At 41.4% G+C, this 18,924-nt stretch overlaps 1 protein-coding gene and 1 non-coding gene across 4 annotated transcripts in view; one reads left to right on the top strand and one right to left on the bottom strand.

The window, feature by feature from the left end:
• The window catches only part of LOC139424567 (rab11 family-interacting protein 4A-like), an 82,171-nt gene extending 72,903 nt beyond the window's left edge, over positions 1 to 9,268 (top strand). Inside the window, exons 8-14 of one of the 3 annotated variants that reach the window (XM_071176541.1) lie at positions 118 to 258; positions 736 to 817; positions 2,108 to 2,245; positions 2,546 to 2,704; positions 3,932 to 4,018; positions 4,540 to 4,683; positions 5,013 to 9,263. In XM_071176541.1, coding sequence (XP_071032642.1) covers positions 118 to 258; positions 736 to 817; positions 2,108 to 2,245; positions 2,546 to 2,704; positions 3,932 to 4,018; positions 4,540 to 4,683; positions 5,013 to 5,132 — 871 coding nt within the window. In that variant the 3' untranslated portion in view covers positions 5,133 to 9,263. Of the gene's footprint in view, positions 1 to 117; positions 259 to 735; positions 818 to 2,107; positions 2,246 to 2,545; positions 2,705 to 3,931; positions 4,019 to 4,539; positions 4,684 to 5,012 lie in introns of all 3 variants that reach the window. The other 2 variants (XM_071176543.1, XM_071176542.1) reach the window with 2 other exon arrangements.
• LOC139365316 (U7 small nuclear RNA) lies at positions 6,769 to 6,823 on the bottom strand. Its single transcript, XR_011626606.1, has one exon. It is a non-coding gene; the product is annotated as a U7 small nuclear RNA (small nuclear RNA).
• Positions 9,269 to 18,924: the final 9,656 nt, after the last annotated feature.

The following is an 18,924-nucleotide window of genomic DNA, read 5'->3' as shown; positions in this document are numbered from 1 at the left end:
TTATTCTTAAATATATATATGTGTGTGTGTGAGCATGTTTTGCATATCTCATTGATGCTTATGTTTGTTTATGTGCGTGTGTGCCGTCTTGTGTGTGCGTGTGCGTGTCGCTCACAGGGTCCACGAGTTGGAGGAGCAGTTGAAGGACCAGGAGGCGCGGGCAGAGCAGAACACAGAGGAGGAGCAGAGACGACACCGTGAGGCCTACAGCAAGATGGAGAGAGACAAGAACACTGAGCTAGAGCTGCTACACAACCGGTAACACACACACTTACTTCAATCATTTATACACTGCATCGTAGATACTCATATTTACGTCTATAAGTGTACACAAAGGTGCTGTCTAGAACCTGAAAGGGTTATTTGGCTGTCCACATAGGAGAACCCTTTAAAGAACCATTTTGGGTTGCAAGTAAAATCCTTTTGGGTTCCATGTAGAATCATTTTCACAGAGGGTTTTTACATGGAACCCAAAGGGGTTCTACCTGGAATCAAAAAGGGTACTATGGGGACAGCCAAAGAACTCTTTTGGAACCCTTTCTTCTAAGAGTGTAGTCCATAGAGCTAGGTAGATAGCATAGATTAGGCCTTGAGCTAGATACCAAATCCAGACCTTGAGGTCCGCAGTACTGCTAATTTCCATTTCTCTTTGTTAGTGGCCTTGTTTTGAATAACCCGGACATATGTTAAACATGGATGAATTATCATAATGTGTTTCCTCTTCTTCCCCTACAGAGTCCAACAACTAGAGGAGGAGAACGGGGATATATCGGTGAACATGTGCAGACTGAAGTCTCAGACAGAGAAACTGGACGAGGTATGTGCTTGCTTGCATATCATCCTCAGAGACACAGTAGGCTCCAGTACTACTATCTCTACACAGACAGAGACCTCGATAACTGGTTACAAAAACATCAACACCCACCCATCAACAGCACGTGACCAATTGCTACAGCCACACACACACACACACACACACACGTTTGGAGGTGTGAATGCTACAGCTGGGCTCATATCAACACCTCTATTTCCAGCCTGCCTGGTGAAAACATCCAAGGGAGTTGGCATGATCATTCGATTGTGTGATTGTGTGAACTCCTAACAGAGTCACACTAACTAACTAATTGCTAGGCTATACACGTCAGGCTGCCTGACGACTCAAACTGAATTCTTTCACTACATACTTCAGTCTGAGACTGCCATCGTTGAAGTCGTTTGTGGCGACATCAAAATGAGGGGTGTTGTAAAGTCATCAGCGATTTGATTGTATCAAAGCCAATGACGGATGTTCAAACCGCGGCTTTACCCACGTGTATTCTGTCTCTGGCCCAACCTATTGGTTTCCGGAACCAATCATAATGGCTAGAATGTTGCTCCATTCTAAACTCCAGACTCCAGACTCATTGCGGAGAAGAAACTAATGTCAGTGGGTGTGACATAGCCTTTGGAGGGAGCAAGGAGTTTGGGTAGCCAGGTAACATTTCATTGCCAGCTGTAGAGAATATTTGTATGAATAGCTGTTTTTGCAGTATTTTTTTGTTGTTGCAGTATTTGCACTATGCATAGTACTGTAAATTCATTAAAATTATAGTTAATTTTAAGGTATGTGTCTTTAATGTTTCTTCTTACAGGATTATTCACTGTGCATTATTAGACTGACTGTGTTCTTGCTTACTGCATACATCCTAACAACCTAATGCCTTATTCATACTGTGGGACCTTTATTGTGTGAACACCGTGTGACTTTAATTTTTGATGAGCTACTCTGGAGGTTGGAGGTAGAGCCGAGGTTATTGGGTAATCGGGGTCAGTCTTGAGATTGAGTGACTCCGCCCTCCCTAGCTTGCTGTATTATTTTGCCTCTCCCTAAGCTGTTGTACATGGCTTATAGGGCCGCCCCAAACTGCACTGTGCTGGCTTGGGTCTTTTCTATTCACACTGTCCTTCCCAGCACGGTTCCAGAAACCATAACCAGTCCAGCCCAGAACAGATTGCCTTGGCTTTGGCCTGTAATGTGAATCAGGCATACGTTTGAAAAACTATCCGTGCTTTATTCTCTGTGAATCATCACATGTATTGGAATGTGTCTATACGTGTGTGTTGTCAGGAGAAGCAGCGTATGACATACAAGCTGGAGGACACCAGTCTGAGGCTAAAGGATGAGATGGACCTCTACAGGAAGATGATGGACAAGCTGAGGCAGAACAGACACGAGTTCCAGAAGGAGAGGGAGGCCATGCAGGAGGTGGGAGGAGGGATAGCACACACACACAAACAAACACACACGCGTACACACACACACACACACTTGCGTGTACACACACTTATACACACTTTTACATGTAGTGTGAAACGAAAGCTCATGATGCCGCTCCCACTCCTCTGAAGTCTCTAGTAGCTGTTTGTATAGAATACGTTTGCACATAAACCAGTCCTGCCCACTGCATCAGACTGGTCTACGTGGCTACCCCAGGTACTCTTTATACTAAACAGTCTTCACGACAGCTACCGCATATCGTCCCTGGTTGTCTCCCTCCTCCTGCAGTTGATTGAGGACCTTCGTCGGGAGCTGGAGCACCTGCAGCTGTTCAAGCTGGAGACAGAGAAGCCTGGCCGCGGCCGCAGCTCCTCATCTGGGCTGACGGAGTTCAACGCCAAGACCAGAGAGATGGAGCTGGAGCACGAGGTCAAGAGACTCAAACAGGTGGGCTTGAGAGCTAGTGGCCAATGCTAACTCTATATGAATGCATTGTTACTTCCTCTTTTGGGGTATTTGCTAGGATTTAGTTGGGCAAGCGACTTAAGCAGGCGGGGCTCAAAAACAATCTTTTGCACAGTGTTTAAAAAAATATTTTTTTTACACACGTCCCCCCTCAATTCCACCTCTAAGTATACTGTATGTGATTGTATATGCCAACACTATTTGCTGGTGTGCGAGTGATCAGTGTTTTGTGTGATAGTCAAATGCTGTGAATACACTCTCAATATAGAGAGTGGCATACACTAGTCATATCTATCTACAGTGCGTCTTATCTACTGTAAGTGTTGTCCTTTCGACTTCTTAGATAGTGTGCCATTTCTAGGCAGTGAAAACCAGTGGTATCTGTCTGTCAAGGGCAGTGAAATTACATTGTTATTGTTCCCCAACCTTGTTAGGAGCATCGGACCGAGTATAAACATGAGATAAGAGATCAAGATGAAAGTGTTTCTAAGATGTCCTCTCAGACAAGGCAGACGTTATGATACTAAACCACAAAGCCTCGAGGCAAACGCAGGCAAGAGGCTCTAATGCTGGGGACATGCAGTGTTGCGGTATCTTCACGTGTAAAGATTTGATATTCTACTGTAGGCATCTTTCTTGCCTTCGGTCAGTACACACTGTCAAACTGACAGTAACGCTAGGAGAGTAATCACAATGCCTCGCCTTGCCTGCAGCTTTCATCTGGATCTGTCTTGCTCTCTCTCTCTCTTTTTTCTCTCGCTCTCACACTAGCCTGGTAGCCGTCTCTGCTCAGCTGTTACATTTAGCAAATGACAGGAGTGGCAAGGGGTGGAATGTTAGCTAAAAAGACTGGTACCCAGACTATTTTCTGCAGTCACAGGCTTTGATTCAAAGTTTAAACTACAGGGCTGGAAGAGAAACATTACTTCTGTCTCTAATTGGTGTCAGGCAGATATGTGATGCCCTTTTTCTCTTTTCTCAACACTTTTAGATTAAATGGTGTTTATCTGAAACTCCTTATTTAAAACACTCATAGGTTACTATTTAAAATCTGTTATTTTATAATGGCACTGTTTCAGATTTGAGAAAGGGTTCAAAAGAGAATGCAGATCAGCTAGCTGATGTGATAGTATTCCAAACAGGGATGAATGAGTCTCTTCCCTCTCATGTCTCCCTGTGCTCCTCTTTGCTCCTGCTCTGTGTGTCCAGCGGTTTGTCTCGCAGGACTTTCCTCTGACCTCTGACCTCCGCCACCTCGTAGTATCCGCTGGGGCACGCCTCCGTCACGGTCAGACGGTAAACAAACCCACTGTTGTTTCTTGTGAGCATTAACCTTTGACCCTTCCCATTAACCACAGCTAATATCACCACCATACAGCGCCTATAGAGCTTCACCCCGTCGACACAGGGCGCAGTTTGTGCCATAACACCGTGATAAACATAATAACCCGTGTCCTGTCCTGTAGGTGTTACCGTAGATGTGGTGTGCTGTGTCGGCTGCTGTTAAAATCGAGAGATGGTTTGTCGTGGATGTAGTTGTGTGAGGCTTCAGTAGTCTAATCTAACAGGCCTTGCCTACTGAAACAGTGTGGATGAAGTGGGGCGCTTGGAGAATTGAGATGAATCTCATCAAGCTGTGTACACACTCTAAACCCATCGCTTCAGTCTGCCAAATCAAACTATGACCCTCATCGCTCTCTCTCTCTTTCTTTCCTTCCTCTCTCCCTCTACTTCCCCCTCCCACTTCTCTCTCCCAAACTCCCACCCTCCCCTCTTTGTCCCTTCCTCCCTCCTTCACTCCCCACACCACCCAACAGGAGAACCTGAAACTGAGGGAACAGAACGACGACCTGAATGGTCAGATCCTCAGTCTGAGTCTGTATGAGGCTAAGAACCTGTTTGCCACCCAGACCAAGGCCCAGTCGCTGGCTGCCGAGATAGACAATGCCTCACGAGACGACGTGAGTTTTTCATTTATAATGCTAATCATTTGATGATTTGATCATTTCGGAGTAACCCCATTGATTAAGGTCATAGTACACATAGCATTTAGACAGTAGGCATGTATGTGATCAGGTTCTTAGGCCTGCAGTAGGTTACATTACTATCATAAAATAATGTATTGCTGGTGTAACCGTTCTGATGGTATGGTGACCACGCTTGTCTGAGTAACCTTGCCTAAGACCTGAAGAGTTGCATTCTGCATGACATCAGGGTTAGCTGGTATAACCAGATAATGGCACCACCATATCTGATGGTAACATAACATTAATTTGATATTTCTCCACAGTTGATGGAGGCCCTCAAGGAGCAGGAGGAGATCAACTTCCGTTTGCGGCAGTACATGGACAAGATAATTTTGTCTATCCTGGACCACAACCCCTCCATCTTGGAGATCAAGACCACCTAGAACCCCCCAACTAGAAACCCACGACTAGAACCCCTTCCGGGAATGGGAAAGGGAAAGGAAGACTAGCCACGGTGGGGCCTGGGACTGCTGGACATCATTGCCCCCTGCTGCCCCAGGAGTGGAACTGTGAACTTAGGCACAAAACAGAAGATAAACAGACAAATTGGGAGGTACTACCTGGACTTGTCCAATTAGAAACACAAGTTTTTGTGTTCCATTGCTAAACGTTTTGCTACGGTGTGGCCTAATGAATATGCGACTGGAGCTATAGGGGAATTTCTGTGTTGACTACTAAAGTTTTGGTACTTCGCCATCATACTTCTGTTCTATTCTGTGACTCATCAACAGATGTTGGTATCTCCCTCATGTCTCCTTCATGCACTTTCTTCTATGTTCTCTATTTTTTTCTCACAGCCTCATCTTTAGTCTTAAACACAATCGAGATTAATTATTACTGGGAAAAATAATTATACTGGGCAGGTGCTTTGAATATGTAGGGCATTACTGGTTGTTGAACACTGGATGTACGTACTCTAGTGGTGTGTGTTGAAACAATGTGAACACAAATCTATTGATCTTCAATAGCGTGCGTTGTAGCCATAGGAACAGAAGATAGGAACAGAGAGAGACTGGCAGATAGACAAACAGAGATCTTTAGCTTCCAGACAACCCTATCCCCACTGCTTCCTTAAAGTTGATCTGTGTTTGATCGCCAAAGACCAGTATGTGGGTAGAGGAACGTTGATGAAGAAAGCAAAGCAGCACGTGTTTCTGTGCGTAAGAAGAGTGACAGAAAGAGATGAAAGGAGGGAGAGGAGAGAGAAAGTATTGTACAAGCATCTCCATGTCAAAAGGTATTGGCTTTGACTGAAGAAGATATCAGTCATGTGAAGTGATAATGAGAGGCAGCAGAACTTGGTGTGATGGAATGCTTTCAGGAGGATGGAATGGCTTTGTGAAGTTAAGAAGGAACAGGTGAAGTGTATCGGTCAGTACAGTACAGAGGAAGAGAAGAGAAGAATGCCTTCCTAGGGAACTCTGAGATGACGGTACAGTATGATCTGTGTAGAGTAATACCGTATGATAAATCCATATAGTAAATCCTTAACTCGCACAGTGAGTTGTTAATTGGCTGGTTGAGAATTTCCGGATGCCAATTCCTCTTAATCATCATTATTTTCTACTCAGACATTCTGTGGTAAGTCTGTCTAAATAAGTTGGTTAGACCTGGGATATCTGCTATGAAGGATGTCCCATTGCATAGAGCTGCTATAGCTACCCACATGAAAAAAATACCAAAGTATACTATGGTATATATATACTATAGTATTCACTGTAGTGTTTTGTTGACTTTTTTCTGACGCAAAAACACTGCAGTGAATATTGTAGTATTTATTGTAGTATTTACTGTAGTATTCTGTATTATACTGTAGTATTTATTATAGTAGTTACTGTATTATACTGTAGTATTTACAGTTAACTATAGTATAAATACTGTAACAATCGAAAACTGTAGTATATACTATAGTAATAATGTATTGTTTTTGTGGATTGTAGTATTTACTGTAGTGTTTTTGCAGACATTACTGTAGTATTTACTACATTGTTTTTGTTTTATTATCTTTGACATAGAAATGGAGGCTTTCTCCTTCAGGAAACCTACTGGAGAAATACTAAAAGAGCTAATTTTCCATAACCTGTAGCTAGGACTGGGGTCTAAACAGATTGTTCAGAGCTTCTGCTCTTTTCTATAACCTGTAGGGAACACACAACATGGTCCATACTTGGCATGTAGTTTTCTGACTTATGGGTGGTACAAATTGCGATATGGGGGAAGGGAATGGGCAGGGTATATGCAGTTAAGATACTGTAGTATTTACTACAGTATTTTTTTGTGGCTAATACTATAGTATTTACTATAGTTTCTACAGTATACTATAACATTCTATAGTAAGTACTACTGTACACGTGATCAAGGAATAGTGCAGTGTGTAGTATAGTATACTACAGTTTACTATAGAATTCTATAGTAGGTACTTTAGTATTTTATAGTATACTGTAGTATTTTTGTATGTGGGAATTAGCCCATTAGCCTATATGCTTTATATTTCTGTGTCGGACACTGCCACTCCACTCTCACTATATCCACACTGAACAAGAGACAAACCCTCCCAGCATACAGGGCTGTCAAGTCAACAGCATAACAATGTACAAGCACATGAATGTAACCCTATGGATGTGAATGTACAGAATGCTTAATGCATTCTGCATAGAGATAGATACAGTATTTATCTCTATGTTATTCCACATCTCAATGTGTTTTATGAATTTCCTCTGGGTGTTAAGCCATGTCAGTCTGGCTCATTGAATCATCACTATCATCTCTATATAAGATACTGCAGTATATTCATCAGAAGTTCACTTACTGTAGACTAGAGTTTGGTACTAATAAGACTGCAATAGCAATCATACTGGAGTCTATACAGAGTATATGGGTAGTGTTTGCCCTTTGGCTGTAAATACTGTAAATATCATGAATGTCTCACGTAGCTAACATTCTCTCTGTTAAAACCTAATGGGTTTTTGTGTACAAATCTACATTTTGTTGAGACAGTTTTCAAATGTCATACAGTAGGCCTTTGCTGTACTACTGTATTTGAGAGGATGTTGATAGGCAAAGGGGATAACCTGCTGTAAATTAAAGTGCTCTAACCGTATGTTTTGCTTCCTTGCACAAAAATATGTTGTTTTTTCTTATTTTTGCATGTTTTCACCTTTTTCTGGTATTCGTGCCTTTAAAACACTTATCTATTTTTATTTTTATTAATATAGCTATGTTGTTTAGACAACTTAATAATGAATATGTTTTACTGTTGCTTTAAAAACAATTGTCTGAATGATGTTCATGACTTGTAAATGTTGTACAGATACTTTAGTTAGGATTTGTATTGTGCCACTCACCACACTTTTACAGACAAAAATAAAATTTTATACAGTTCTATCAGGAAATGGCCAGGTAATCAACTCTAGTTTATAAAACTGTTACAGCACAAGTTTATTTTGTATTTTTTTCTCCCCAATTGCGTGATATTCAATTGGTAGTTACAGTCTTGTCCCATTGCTGTAACTCCCGTACGGACTCGGGAGAGGTCAAGGTTGACAGCCAGTCCTCCAAAAAATGACCCTACCAAACCTCACTGCTTCTTGACACATTGCTCGCTTAACCCAGAAGCCAACTGCACCAATGTGTTACAGGAACCACGGTACAACTGGTGACTGGGATGGAACCCGGGTCTATAGTGATGCCTTAGACCGCTGCGCCACTCGGGAGGCACAGCACAAGGTTTTTTATTTAAAAACAGATGAGCATTGGGGCAATATATATATATATTTTTTTTTCTGTTTCTGCGGTAACCTTTCTATGAATGCGGTGTCCATTGCTTTTAAGATCGCTTTGGTTTCTGTATCCTTTCAAAGTATGTTGATATGGTTTCCCCCTGTCTTCCTATACACTAAATAAACTGAGGAGAAATATGACTTTTCTCTATACCATACCAACCTGGAACTACAAGGTTTACTTCTACAACCTTGAAAGATTCACTTCACACAAATTGAAATGAAGTTGAGATACATTGAGAAATGTCTTCAAATTGAGCGTCGACCTCGTCCTCATGTAGAAGCCCTCCTATCGTTTGAGGTGATGTTGACCAATGGCATCCCATTTCAGACAGTGCAACAGCCTGTGACCTGTTGAGCACTGTTACAAAGTTTCACTTGCAACATTTTAAATAAACTCACGTTTCCCATTTGTGTGCGCCTAAATACTTCCCAACACAATGAAATATGTAGTCTCCTACTCTTCAAGATATTGAGAGGTTGGATTTTAAAGTGCACAAGGTGTGGCATTGTGGCAATAAGAATGGCTTGGGCTTGTGATATCTTGTGATTTTCTGTTACCTGGTTTCTGTTGTCCTATTTCTCTACCACATACCATTGTTACTGATACATTGAAGCACTGTACTGTATGTGGCTGTAAGTAGGCTACTACTTATGGTATGAGGTCTTATCTGCAATTGATGTACAAACAACTTTAAGCTGTAAATAAAGAGATTTGCCCTGGCATGATTACAACCTGATGAATGCTAATTTCAGAAATGAAAATGTCTACTTCTTACAGTATGATGAAAGGAATACTCGGTCCTGTTTTAGGAATAATAATGTTTGCCATTGATTCAGAAATGCAGTAAAACAGGTTTGCTACAATTGATCAAATATGGTCCTAATGTGGGATTTCCTGTATAGACATAACACTCTATCTGCAGTGTGCCTGATGTGGATCCTCTATCTATACTGACCTAAATCTCAGCTCTGAGAAATTACTTGTGGGACCCGGAGAATTCTCAAAGAGATGGAAATGATCTAGATCAGTGTACTTCAACACGTACAGTAAACCCCTGATTCATACTGTGTCAATTGATTCAAGATTATGATGGTGGAATGGGGCACTAAATTATATTATATGCATGTTTCAATAAGTTGTCCTACAGAGAATACATAGGGTTGGACTGAAGAAAAAAAAAAACGAATCGGTACAAAATAATAAACCAAGCAGTAACCCACGTGGATGTCAGAACAGAGGAGACTCCACCGTGCGCTTGACGTTTAACACTGCATTCGAAGCCCAAGGGAGGTACGTGTACGAGGATTTGGTTAATTAGCTAGCAATTTACCTTACCTTGATTTTCTTTTTAGAATTGCCCTTTCTGAAACCCAAGTTTATGTAGTTACATTGAGCTGTTGAGTTTACATGAAAGGGGGAAAATGTATATGTTAATTGATGCTGGAATAAAGTGAGCTTGCTAGCTAGCAAGCGACGTTGGCTAACTATCGAACAATCAATATATTAGCAACCGGAAGACTTCATTTAGCATCGCACGCAGTATTTTGTCAAATGTAGCCTATAATCAATGTCGGTTTAATTATTAGTGAAGGAGAACTTGCCTCGTCAAAATGTGTAGCAGCAAGGTGATATCGATAGTGCAAGCTTTCTCTGTCTAACGGCTGGAATTTTGTAGAATGATGCTGTGAACCAAAAATGAATTAATCTCTCGTTTTTATTGTTGAAATTTGAATTTTATCATATTCGAAGTAAATAAATGTTCAACGGCCGACGCCAATCAATCCATTGTTTTGGAGGGAGATGACATTACAGTGACAACTTCCACAGCATATACTACTTAAATGCTAAATGCGTTGCTATCGATAGACTTGCTCATCGTTTGATGAGCATTTTCCTTTTGCAAAAGTGTCAAACGTTATAAGTAGTGCTTGACTTGGACCGAAATGGGTTCCGGAACTGTTTATATTTAGGTGCTCCACAATAATTTTGAACATATATTCTATAAGAGGTACAGGAGCTCAAACAATAGAACATTTGAGGTGCAGGTACGCGGCTCTGGCGAGCTCCCGCCCAAGTCAAGCACTGCTTATCAGCTGATATGACAACATTTCTCTGTGTTCATGCTTTTCTCTGCAGGCCTACAGTAAACTCTTGAGGGAGACCTGTGACAGTGGACCATGCCCCAGACAACGAGTAACCCCCCAGGCTTGTGCATTGGTGCCAAAACCATTCCAGAGAGAAAGCAGATATATTCATGCAATGGTATACTGGACCCTTCTCCAGGGCATAGGTACAAGCAGGCCTATCCTTTCAGGTATAGGTGGAAATGGAGGAAGAAGTCAAAAAAAAAAACGCCACCAGCCCCACCTCTGCCATCATATGAGGAAGAAAACTGGGAGGAGGAGATAGGAAGCTTTGAGACATATGGATTTGCTCCATATGGTAAGGAGGGGGAGAGATACAGTGGGGTCTGGAATTATTGGACTCCTTGATAAAAATTAGCAAAAAATATGTTTATTTTTATACAAATACTGAGCTATATTGTATGAAAGTATTATTTTATACTAATACAATTGCTCAGAATGGGGGGGGGGGGGGGGGGGGGGTCAAATGTATTGTATCTGCTGTTTAATACTCCTGCAACCTCCCCTTTCGAGGATAAGGGAACTGAGAATTTTTCTAAAATGTTTTATGAGATTGGAGAACACATTGGGAGGGAACTTAGAACATTCCTCTATACAGAATATTTCCAGATATTTGATATCCTTTGTCTGCGCCTATGGACTTCCCTCTTCAATTCACACCACAGGTTTTCAATGAGGTTCAAGTCCAGAGACTGAGATGGCCATTGCAAAATGATGATTTTGTGGTCAATTAACCATGGATTTGTGTGCTTGAGGTTATTGTGTTGATGGAAGATCCACTTGCTGGCAAGTTTCAGCCACCTGGCAGAGGCAACCAGGTTTTTGGCTAAAATGTCATGATATTTGGTACAAGATCCCCAGGACCAGTGAAAGCAAAATAGTCCCATAACATCAAAAATCCACCACCATTATTTTACAGTAGAGATTAGGTATTTTTTGCATATACATTGTTCTTTCTATGGCCAAACCCACCACTGTTGTGCGTTTCCTCATTTGTCTATTTATATAGTACATCAAGGACTACCGTCTAGGACAGTGGTCACCAACCGGTCGATCCCGATCTCCAATAAGTTACTAATCGATCGCCTTGCGTTCCTGTTTTTTGTTTGTTTTATTCGTTTCACGCGGTTTGTAGTAGGTGCACTTAATTCAGGTGCACTGCACGCCGGGAAGTCGACGTATTCCCTTTTCGAACCATTTCATGTGTCTGAAGGTACAAACTCCGCCTACTCAGCGACCCCAATCAAGTGCACATATATCGGCCAACAGCAGGCCATTCAGAACTCGGATCACCGTGCAGCTTCCATGAGACGATAGAGAAGCCTGAGCAGCGTTTATTTCTGGTTCTGACGAGAAAAATATAATACTGTCTGGGGAGGTTCTCTTCTGCACAACTAATCCAGTAAATGGGGAGGAGGATTTAAAATGCGGTGTTGCCTTGTTAACGGCCAAAAGCAGAAGTTGCGTCTTATTTGTAGCACTGGTGCTCCTAACTTCAAAAAGTAAGAAGAACCAGACAAATGGCTGTCCTATCATTCTTAATTGTCATCTGTTGTTACCTTGATGTGGAACGCATCACTAGAGAGTGGGAAAGACATTACAATAAAAAAAACTACTTTTAATAATTTTATTCAAAAGTGCAACAGCAAACCTATTTACATATGTAATTTTGTTTTGGACAAACAAATGTAACGTACAAAACATAATTGTTGTTATATTCAACAGTGCGATAGAAAACACACACTAATATATATATATATATATATATATATATATATATATGTGACTTGACATTACCTGTATTGTATTTAAAAGTGCAAATAAAAATGTAATTTCTAGCTCCGTTAGCTCTGCCTGTGACCGGATTTCTGTCTCTGCGGCAGCTCTTTCCTCGATGTGTTTTACCCAGCAATTGATGTGCTTTTGGCTGAAGTTATGTTTTAGCAACGACTCATGTTTTATTTTGCTACAGGGTCCAGCAACCTAAGTCTTCCCTGCTTTCATTACTCCACACTTTCGTCAGTACTCACAAAACGCGCTTCTCCCTATCCTTCTCCCATGAATTGGTGGATGAGGCAGAAAGAATGAAGTGACACTCGAGTTTCGCCATCGGCTGGAAGACGGTAATATGCAGGCACCATCAGTCCAGTAAAATATATCTTTTTTAAAGTGAATTATTTCAATTTATGCTCACTCAGCGGTGCTGTGCATAACAAGTAATACATATAATTATCTAATATTACCAGTGTGATCATATACCTCAAGTTTTGAAACATAATACAATTGTCTGAGAAGAACAACATTGTAATGCCATTGGCAGGGCAATTCAAGCATAGCCAATATGCTGTGATAATGTATTGGGCTATAGCCTACTGCACAAACCTCATAGGTTAATGTAGCATAGGCTTACGTTTATTAAGTCATGTTAAAAAAAAATATCTGAGCAGTAGATCTCCACCTGCATATTGACTCAAAGTTATCTCAGCTCTGAAAAGGTTAGTGACCAGTGGTCTAGGACAAGTTAGATTCAAATATTGGACTCTATACTGTATGTAACTTACTGCCATTACTCCCAGGTCAATAACAATGTATCCATATTACTAGACAATTGGTAGTGCAAGGAAGGGACCATTATTTATTTCAGACCTAATATCATATCAAGTCTTGTCTTGTTCTCTTGGTTTGTATAGAAATGTTGACACATTAAAGTTTTGGCAGCACTAACAGTGCAACTTTATATATATATATATATATATATATAATTTCTCTACTTAGGACTTTTTCATGTAGGGTGGTGCTCAGTAATGCCAAACTGGAGAACTCATTTTTCTGAAACAGGTACTAGAGGACTTCTTCAGTAAGACATTTTGTTTTGTTTTCCATTTTGCTATATCTTGAACTACTGAAGATTTTCAATGGGCTGCTCGCTACAAAACATTTAGATATCAATGTTATAGAACAGACATGCTTTTCTGCCCTGCTGAATAGGGAATAATGTCCGCTCGATTGCAACACATTTATATCTGCAGCATTCAGAGTTTTGCTCCTCCAGAACATGACCCAGGACTGTGTTCAGTAGGGAGAAATTGTTTTTGAGCTGAATGAAACTGGAAGGGAATACCTCAATGAGGACACAGATTTCCGTTGTCCGTTTCAATATGTTTTGCTACAGTTTTCCCAACTGAATACGAGCCAGAATTGCCATGAATCTTCTGTTCCTCTTTTCAGGCCCAGAGGATGTGGATAGAGTGGCCCTACAGGGGTTGACCCTGAACCAGACTCCCTGCCCTCCCCACCCCCAGACAGCAACCGACTACAGCCCTGCCACCCACCACCAAGCCCCCGTCAAATGGGTTCACCACATCATCCGCAGCGTGGAGGAGCAGTTTGTCGACGCAGAGGATTGAGGTCCGGTGTGTCCTGATACACTTTTTATTAGTTAACTCTTTAATCGTAAGCTCTTAGGAATGATATTTTAGTTGGTTTCTCAGGTGTTAGGGTTAGTATTACTTGTTCCTTGGTTTGTTAATGAATTAGGATGTCATATTTGTAGCCTCGTTGACAGTTAGGTTACATGTTAACAATTCATTATTTTTTTTTGTGAATCATTTCAATAGATGTGTAGTCTAAGTCTGAACTAAAAGAGAAATTGTAGTTTTATCTTATTTTTAAATACTTTTGTTTTAAAAGCAATCAACTGATATAGGCCCATGTGTTCAAGTGTCACTCCCTTTAAAATCATATGTGTTAAAATGGAGAGGGCACAGTGCAAGAATAAGTATGTTTGGATATATTCTCAAATGGACTTACCTGATTGATTCTGAGCCCATGGAGAGCAAGAGGTCAGGTTGCCATGACTACAGCACCCTGTAAGACACCACCCACTGGGCACAGATGTCAATTCAACGTCTATTCCAAGTTGGTTCAATGTAATTTCATTGAAATGGTGTAGAAAAAATGTTGATTCAACCAGTGTGCGCCCAGTGGGAATGAAATTCATCTTTTGAGATCCAAGATATCTTTAATGCAAATAAACCATGCATTTTAACAACAACTCTACACCGATGCATCATTCCCACACTGTTTTTGTTGTAGTGGTAGTAGTTCAGAAGAGAAAATTGTAGCATTAGATGCCCACTGGGTGGCAGTGTTGGTTAAAAAATTACATTTACCTCCATTGCGCTGAATTCTTTCCATGCAGCTCTGGGTTTATATAGTGAGTTCATTCAGTTCATAGGCCCTGTTCAAATACTAAAAAAAATGCATCCATCCTTCCTTCCTTCCTACCTTTCTTGAAAGTAATCACAGATCTGAATTGGTGAAAACAAGAAGGAGCTAACTTTGCTGTGGGCCCGGTTTCCCTAAACCATCTTAAGGTTAAGTTCATCGTTAGTACCTTCGTAGGAGCATCGTTAAATCTTTGAGCTGTTCACCAAAACGCTTGTTATTAACGTTGCACTTGAAAACGCTTGTAATCGTAACGCCTGCCTCAGACCACTCATAAAACACTTAAATGTATTGTTAGTGTGGAGCCCAAACTGTTCGGACGCTACAGACAGAAAGAAGTTGGCTGATAGGCTCCTCCGACTTCAGACGAGTCCCAATACGCTTGTGGGGGTCGTAGAGCAAAACGAAGGACACCCTCGTGTTCGTGAGAGTCATCTTTCCATATAGGGCTCATAACAGTCTGTAGGCCAAACCGTTCAGACACTACAGACGGGATTTTCGGGATGTCCCATGGCCTGACACACAGCTCTAGCTCTGCCACCTTTCACCGCAGATGTGGCCATCGGCGGATGTGGTGGATTGAGAAGCATCCAATGCAACAAAAAAAAACATCCCTAGTTTAAACTGACAGATTTTGATGGGGATTTTGTTATTATGCTAACGGTGCGTAACGATGTGACAAATCTGTGTATTTTTTCCTATATATTTTTTTCCTATTTATTGGGTAAGCATTGGAATAAGCCGCCTCAATATTGCAGCCGCAGTTGGTAATATCTCTAGGAGCTGAGCCGTCGTCAGCATTGTGAAATAATTATAATGTCAAGGTAAGATTTTAATGGAGAAAGCTGATCCGAGAGCAGGGCTCCCTTTCTTTCGATCCAATCAGTAACGATGCATGCGCCAACGACGCACTTAGAACGTTCTCTCTGCGTGTTGTTTTGGGCAAAGCATGTTACGTCTTCGGCCGTTTTTGTAAGAAAGATGCATCGTTAAAACACTTCTAAGCCTAAATTACATTGCTATCGTGGAAACCGGGTCCAGACCTATCCAATAACAAACCCCGTCCAGCCCTAACCCATTTCTAATAAATCTGTATTTTACCTCAAGGAAGGAAGGACGCATTTCTGAAGTAAGAGTACAAGGCCCACACGTTCACTTGCCAATTTACATGACTTTCCCAAGCATCATGCACAAAGACAGTTCTTTTGATGAGCTAAAAATTCAATTATTTATTGTAACCAATCTGATTCATGTGATCTAACATGACTTAGTGGTGTGCATTGTCCTCAGATACTAGGTGTTAGAAGATAAAGGGGTGATAAAATGCTTTGGAATTCTCTGCTCCGTGCCAGTAGCTGCTGTAGATGAATTTATAACGAGGCTCCTCCATCTTTTTAAAGTCAATTATTTAAGATTGGATCAATCGCCATCAAAGCAAACCACTTGCGTTTTGATGTGCTTCTATAATCATCTGTGAGAACTTTGTTGCTCCAAGGGGCAGTGTCAGACAGTCTGTGTGATGCTGCACTGAAGGTCAGTTCATCAACTGCTATATAAAGAGCATAAAGTGTAAAAGGTTTTCAATACCTTATGGGAACATAGCTTTAAAGGAGTTAAGCATGAAAAGGACATTTTCCCCTGGTAGGCTCAATCCAGGTCTGTGCAAGCACCCCCATAGACTAGATCTGGTCTGCTTTCTGTGCGTTGTATTAACAGTAGTGAATGCATTGTTGAGACGCATGTCTATTGTCAGATGTCAGTTCCAATCATGTGGAGAATGATTAATGCACCTCTGTCCCAGAAGACATCTACCACATCTTACATTGTGAAGGAGTTTCCAATGGTGAGTGGTTGATCAACCCTAGCCACAGATCTAGGATCAGTTTATCCTTCCAAATCCTTTTCTTGACCATTTATGACAGGAAAACACAAAACAGACCCCAGATCAGCTTCTAGTGACAACCTACTCCTACTCATCTGGATCAGACTCCGGCAGATCCATATTTCTCCTCTGACTCAGCAGCCATTGCTTTGTGATCTCCATCCAAAGTGTCCAGTCATTTAGTCCGGTAAGTAATCTGGTTATAACCACAGATCTAGGATTAGTTTACCCACCCCAAACCCAATCCATAACTAGTAGGAGTGGAAAACTTAAAGACTGAGATCAGTGACTAGGTAGGCGCAACATAACCAGCACCAGCTCCACATAATTTCCACTGTGTGACTCAGCAGCCATAGCCATGTGATCTCCCTGGTGGTTGATCTGGTATTAATAGCCACGTTTAGGCTGTAGCACAGAACAGGAAGAGTCTGTTGTTAGCTAGCTGCAACCAGAGCTGACCAGAACAGACCTACAGCAAACTGCTCCTTCTGTACGCTTATAGCTTAGACACAAAACACCTCTGAACAAAATGTCGGCAGTCAATCTGTTTTGTGTTCACACAGCAAAGACCTTGAAGTCGTCAACCACTCAGCCTTGTTAAAATACTCCAAACCTGGAGGTGGCAGTAGCGTTGTTTGGCAATGCTTGTCGGTGTGTGTTGCTTAGTTTATGGTCTAGATTCCCAATGTTGGTTAGCTAGCTAGATTGTTGTAGAAAGCCCTTGTTGATACTAGCCAGATGGACACAGCTAGATGACTACCTAGAAAGATGAAGAAACAACATAATTAATTCTCCATAATCCCATTTGAGTTGGCAAGAAACTACAGCCAGTGCCAGTCCATAGCCAAATGTTTACCTAGCTAACGTTAACATATTCGCTAGCTGGCTAAGGACATTGTACTAACACGGGCAGCTGTTTCATGGAAACTAATCCATTGTGATTAAATTATAACGTCCATGTCAGTGGTTAGCTAGCTTGGAGGAAGTATTTAGTGTTGTTGTGCATTGCATCTGTGCACTTAGCTAGCTACCATCCCATAGCCTACATTGCATATCGAGTGTGAGTGGCTCATGACATTTAACTGTGGATGTGTGGAGAAAATGCCCTAATCCCTTTTTGTTGTCACTCCTTTTGGCTTCCCCATTTAGGAGTTTGTGATCTCTGATTGGCTCAAAGTTGTTGACCACTGATTTGCGATTTTACAAGTAGAATATCGTCGTTACCGGGTCGGCGTGCAGCAGGTAGCGCTTTTGTTCTAGCAAGAGAAGGAACGGCCTCCCACTGTGTACGTATTGGCAGTGAGATTCTCCGGGTGTTTCATGCTTTACAAGATAGTGTTGATGTGCCACGTGGATTTATGATACTAGAACATTATGTGGAGGTCCTTAAAATTGTGTTAATTGCTCTTAGCAGGGGTCTCTTAACCCACCAAAGGGCTAGTCTTCCTAGTCTTGTTCAGTGGGGTCTGTCTTCATTAGACCTTGTATAGTTTTTCTTGTTTAGTTGCCACATGATACTAGTATATTCACTAGATACCACTGTCCAAGGCTGTTTACACAGGCAAACCAATTCTAAGCTTTTTTTCCCACTAATTTGTATTTTGTTTTAGAGCTGGTCTGATTGGTCAAAAGACCAATTAGTGAAACAAATATCAGAATTGAGCTGCCTAAGAAAGGTTTTAATTCTATGTGACTTGACCCAGTGGGATGCCATCATCCATTCCAGGGTTCGGGGTGACAGACTGACTCTAGGCTTCCATGTCTACTTTGTCTGTGGAAATCCCTGGCAAAGGTCTCCATGCACATTGCTGACCCGATGACCAAACAGACGTTAGATGTTTCCTAACGTCCATGTGGGACAGTGAAATGGTGCAATGCGACAGGACAGACACACTGGCCATGAGGGCTTCCAAGTGGGCCAACCCTGTTCATTTACAAACCCCTTCGATTTTTCAGGTTTAAAAGCTAATCACTGTGGTCATTGTGTAAGTAATGTTTTTGTTTATTGGTGTTTTAGAAAACAAACATGTATTGATGAATTAAAAGGTCACCACCACCATCTGGTGAACATGGACATGTTTTGCTGAGTCACTTCCATTGAAATTCTTCTGTGTTTCTGAGTGTTGCCACACTGTGAAA

This window comes from Oncorhynchus clarkii, chromosome 13 (assembly GCF_045791955.1).
Source record: "Oncorhynchus clarkii lewisi isolate Uvic-CL-2024 chromosome 13, UVic_Ocla_1.0, whole genome shotgun sequence".
NCBI lineage: Eukaryota > Metazoa > Chordata > Actinopteri > Salmoniformes > Salmonidae > Oncorhynchus > Oncorhynchus clarkii.
Note: the sequence above shows the minus strand (reverse complement) of the source record. Positions and strands in the feature narration are given on the sequence as shown.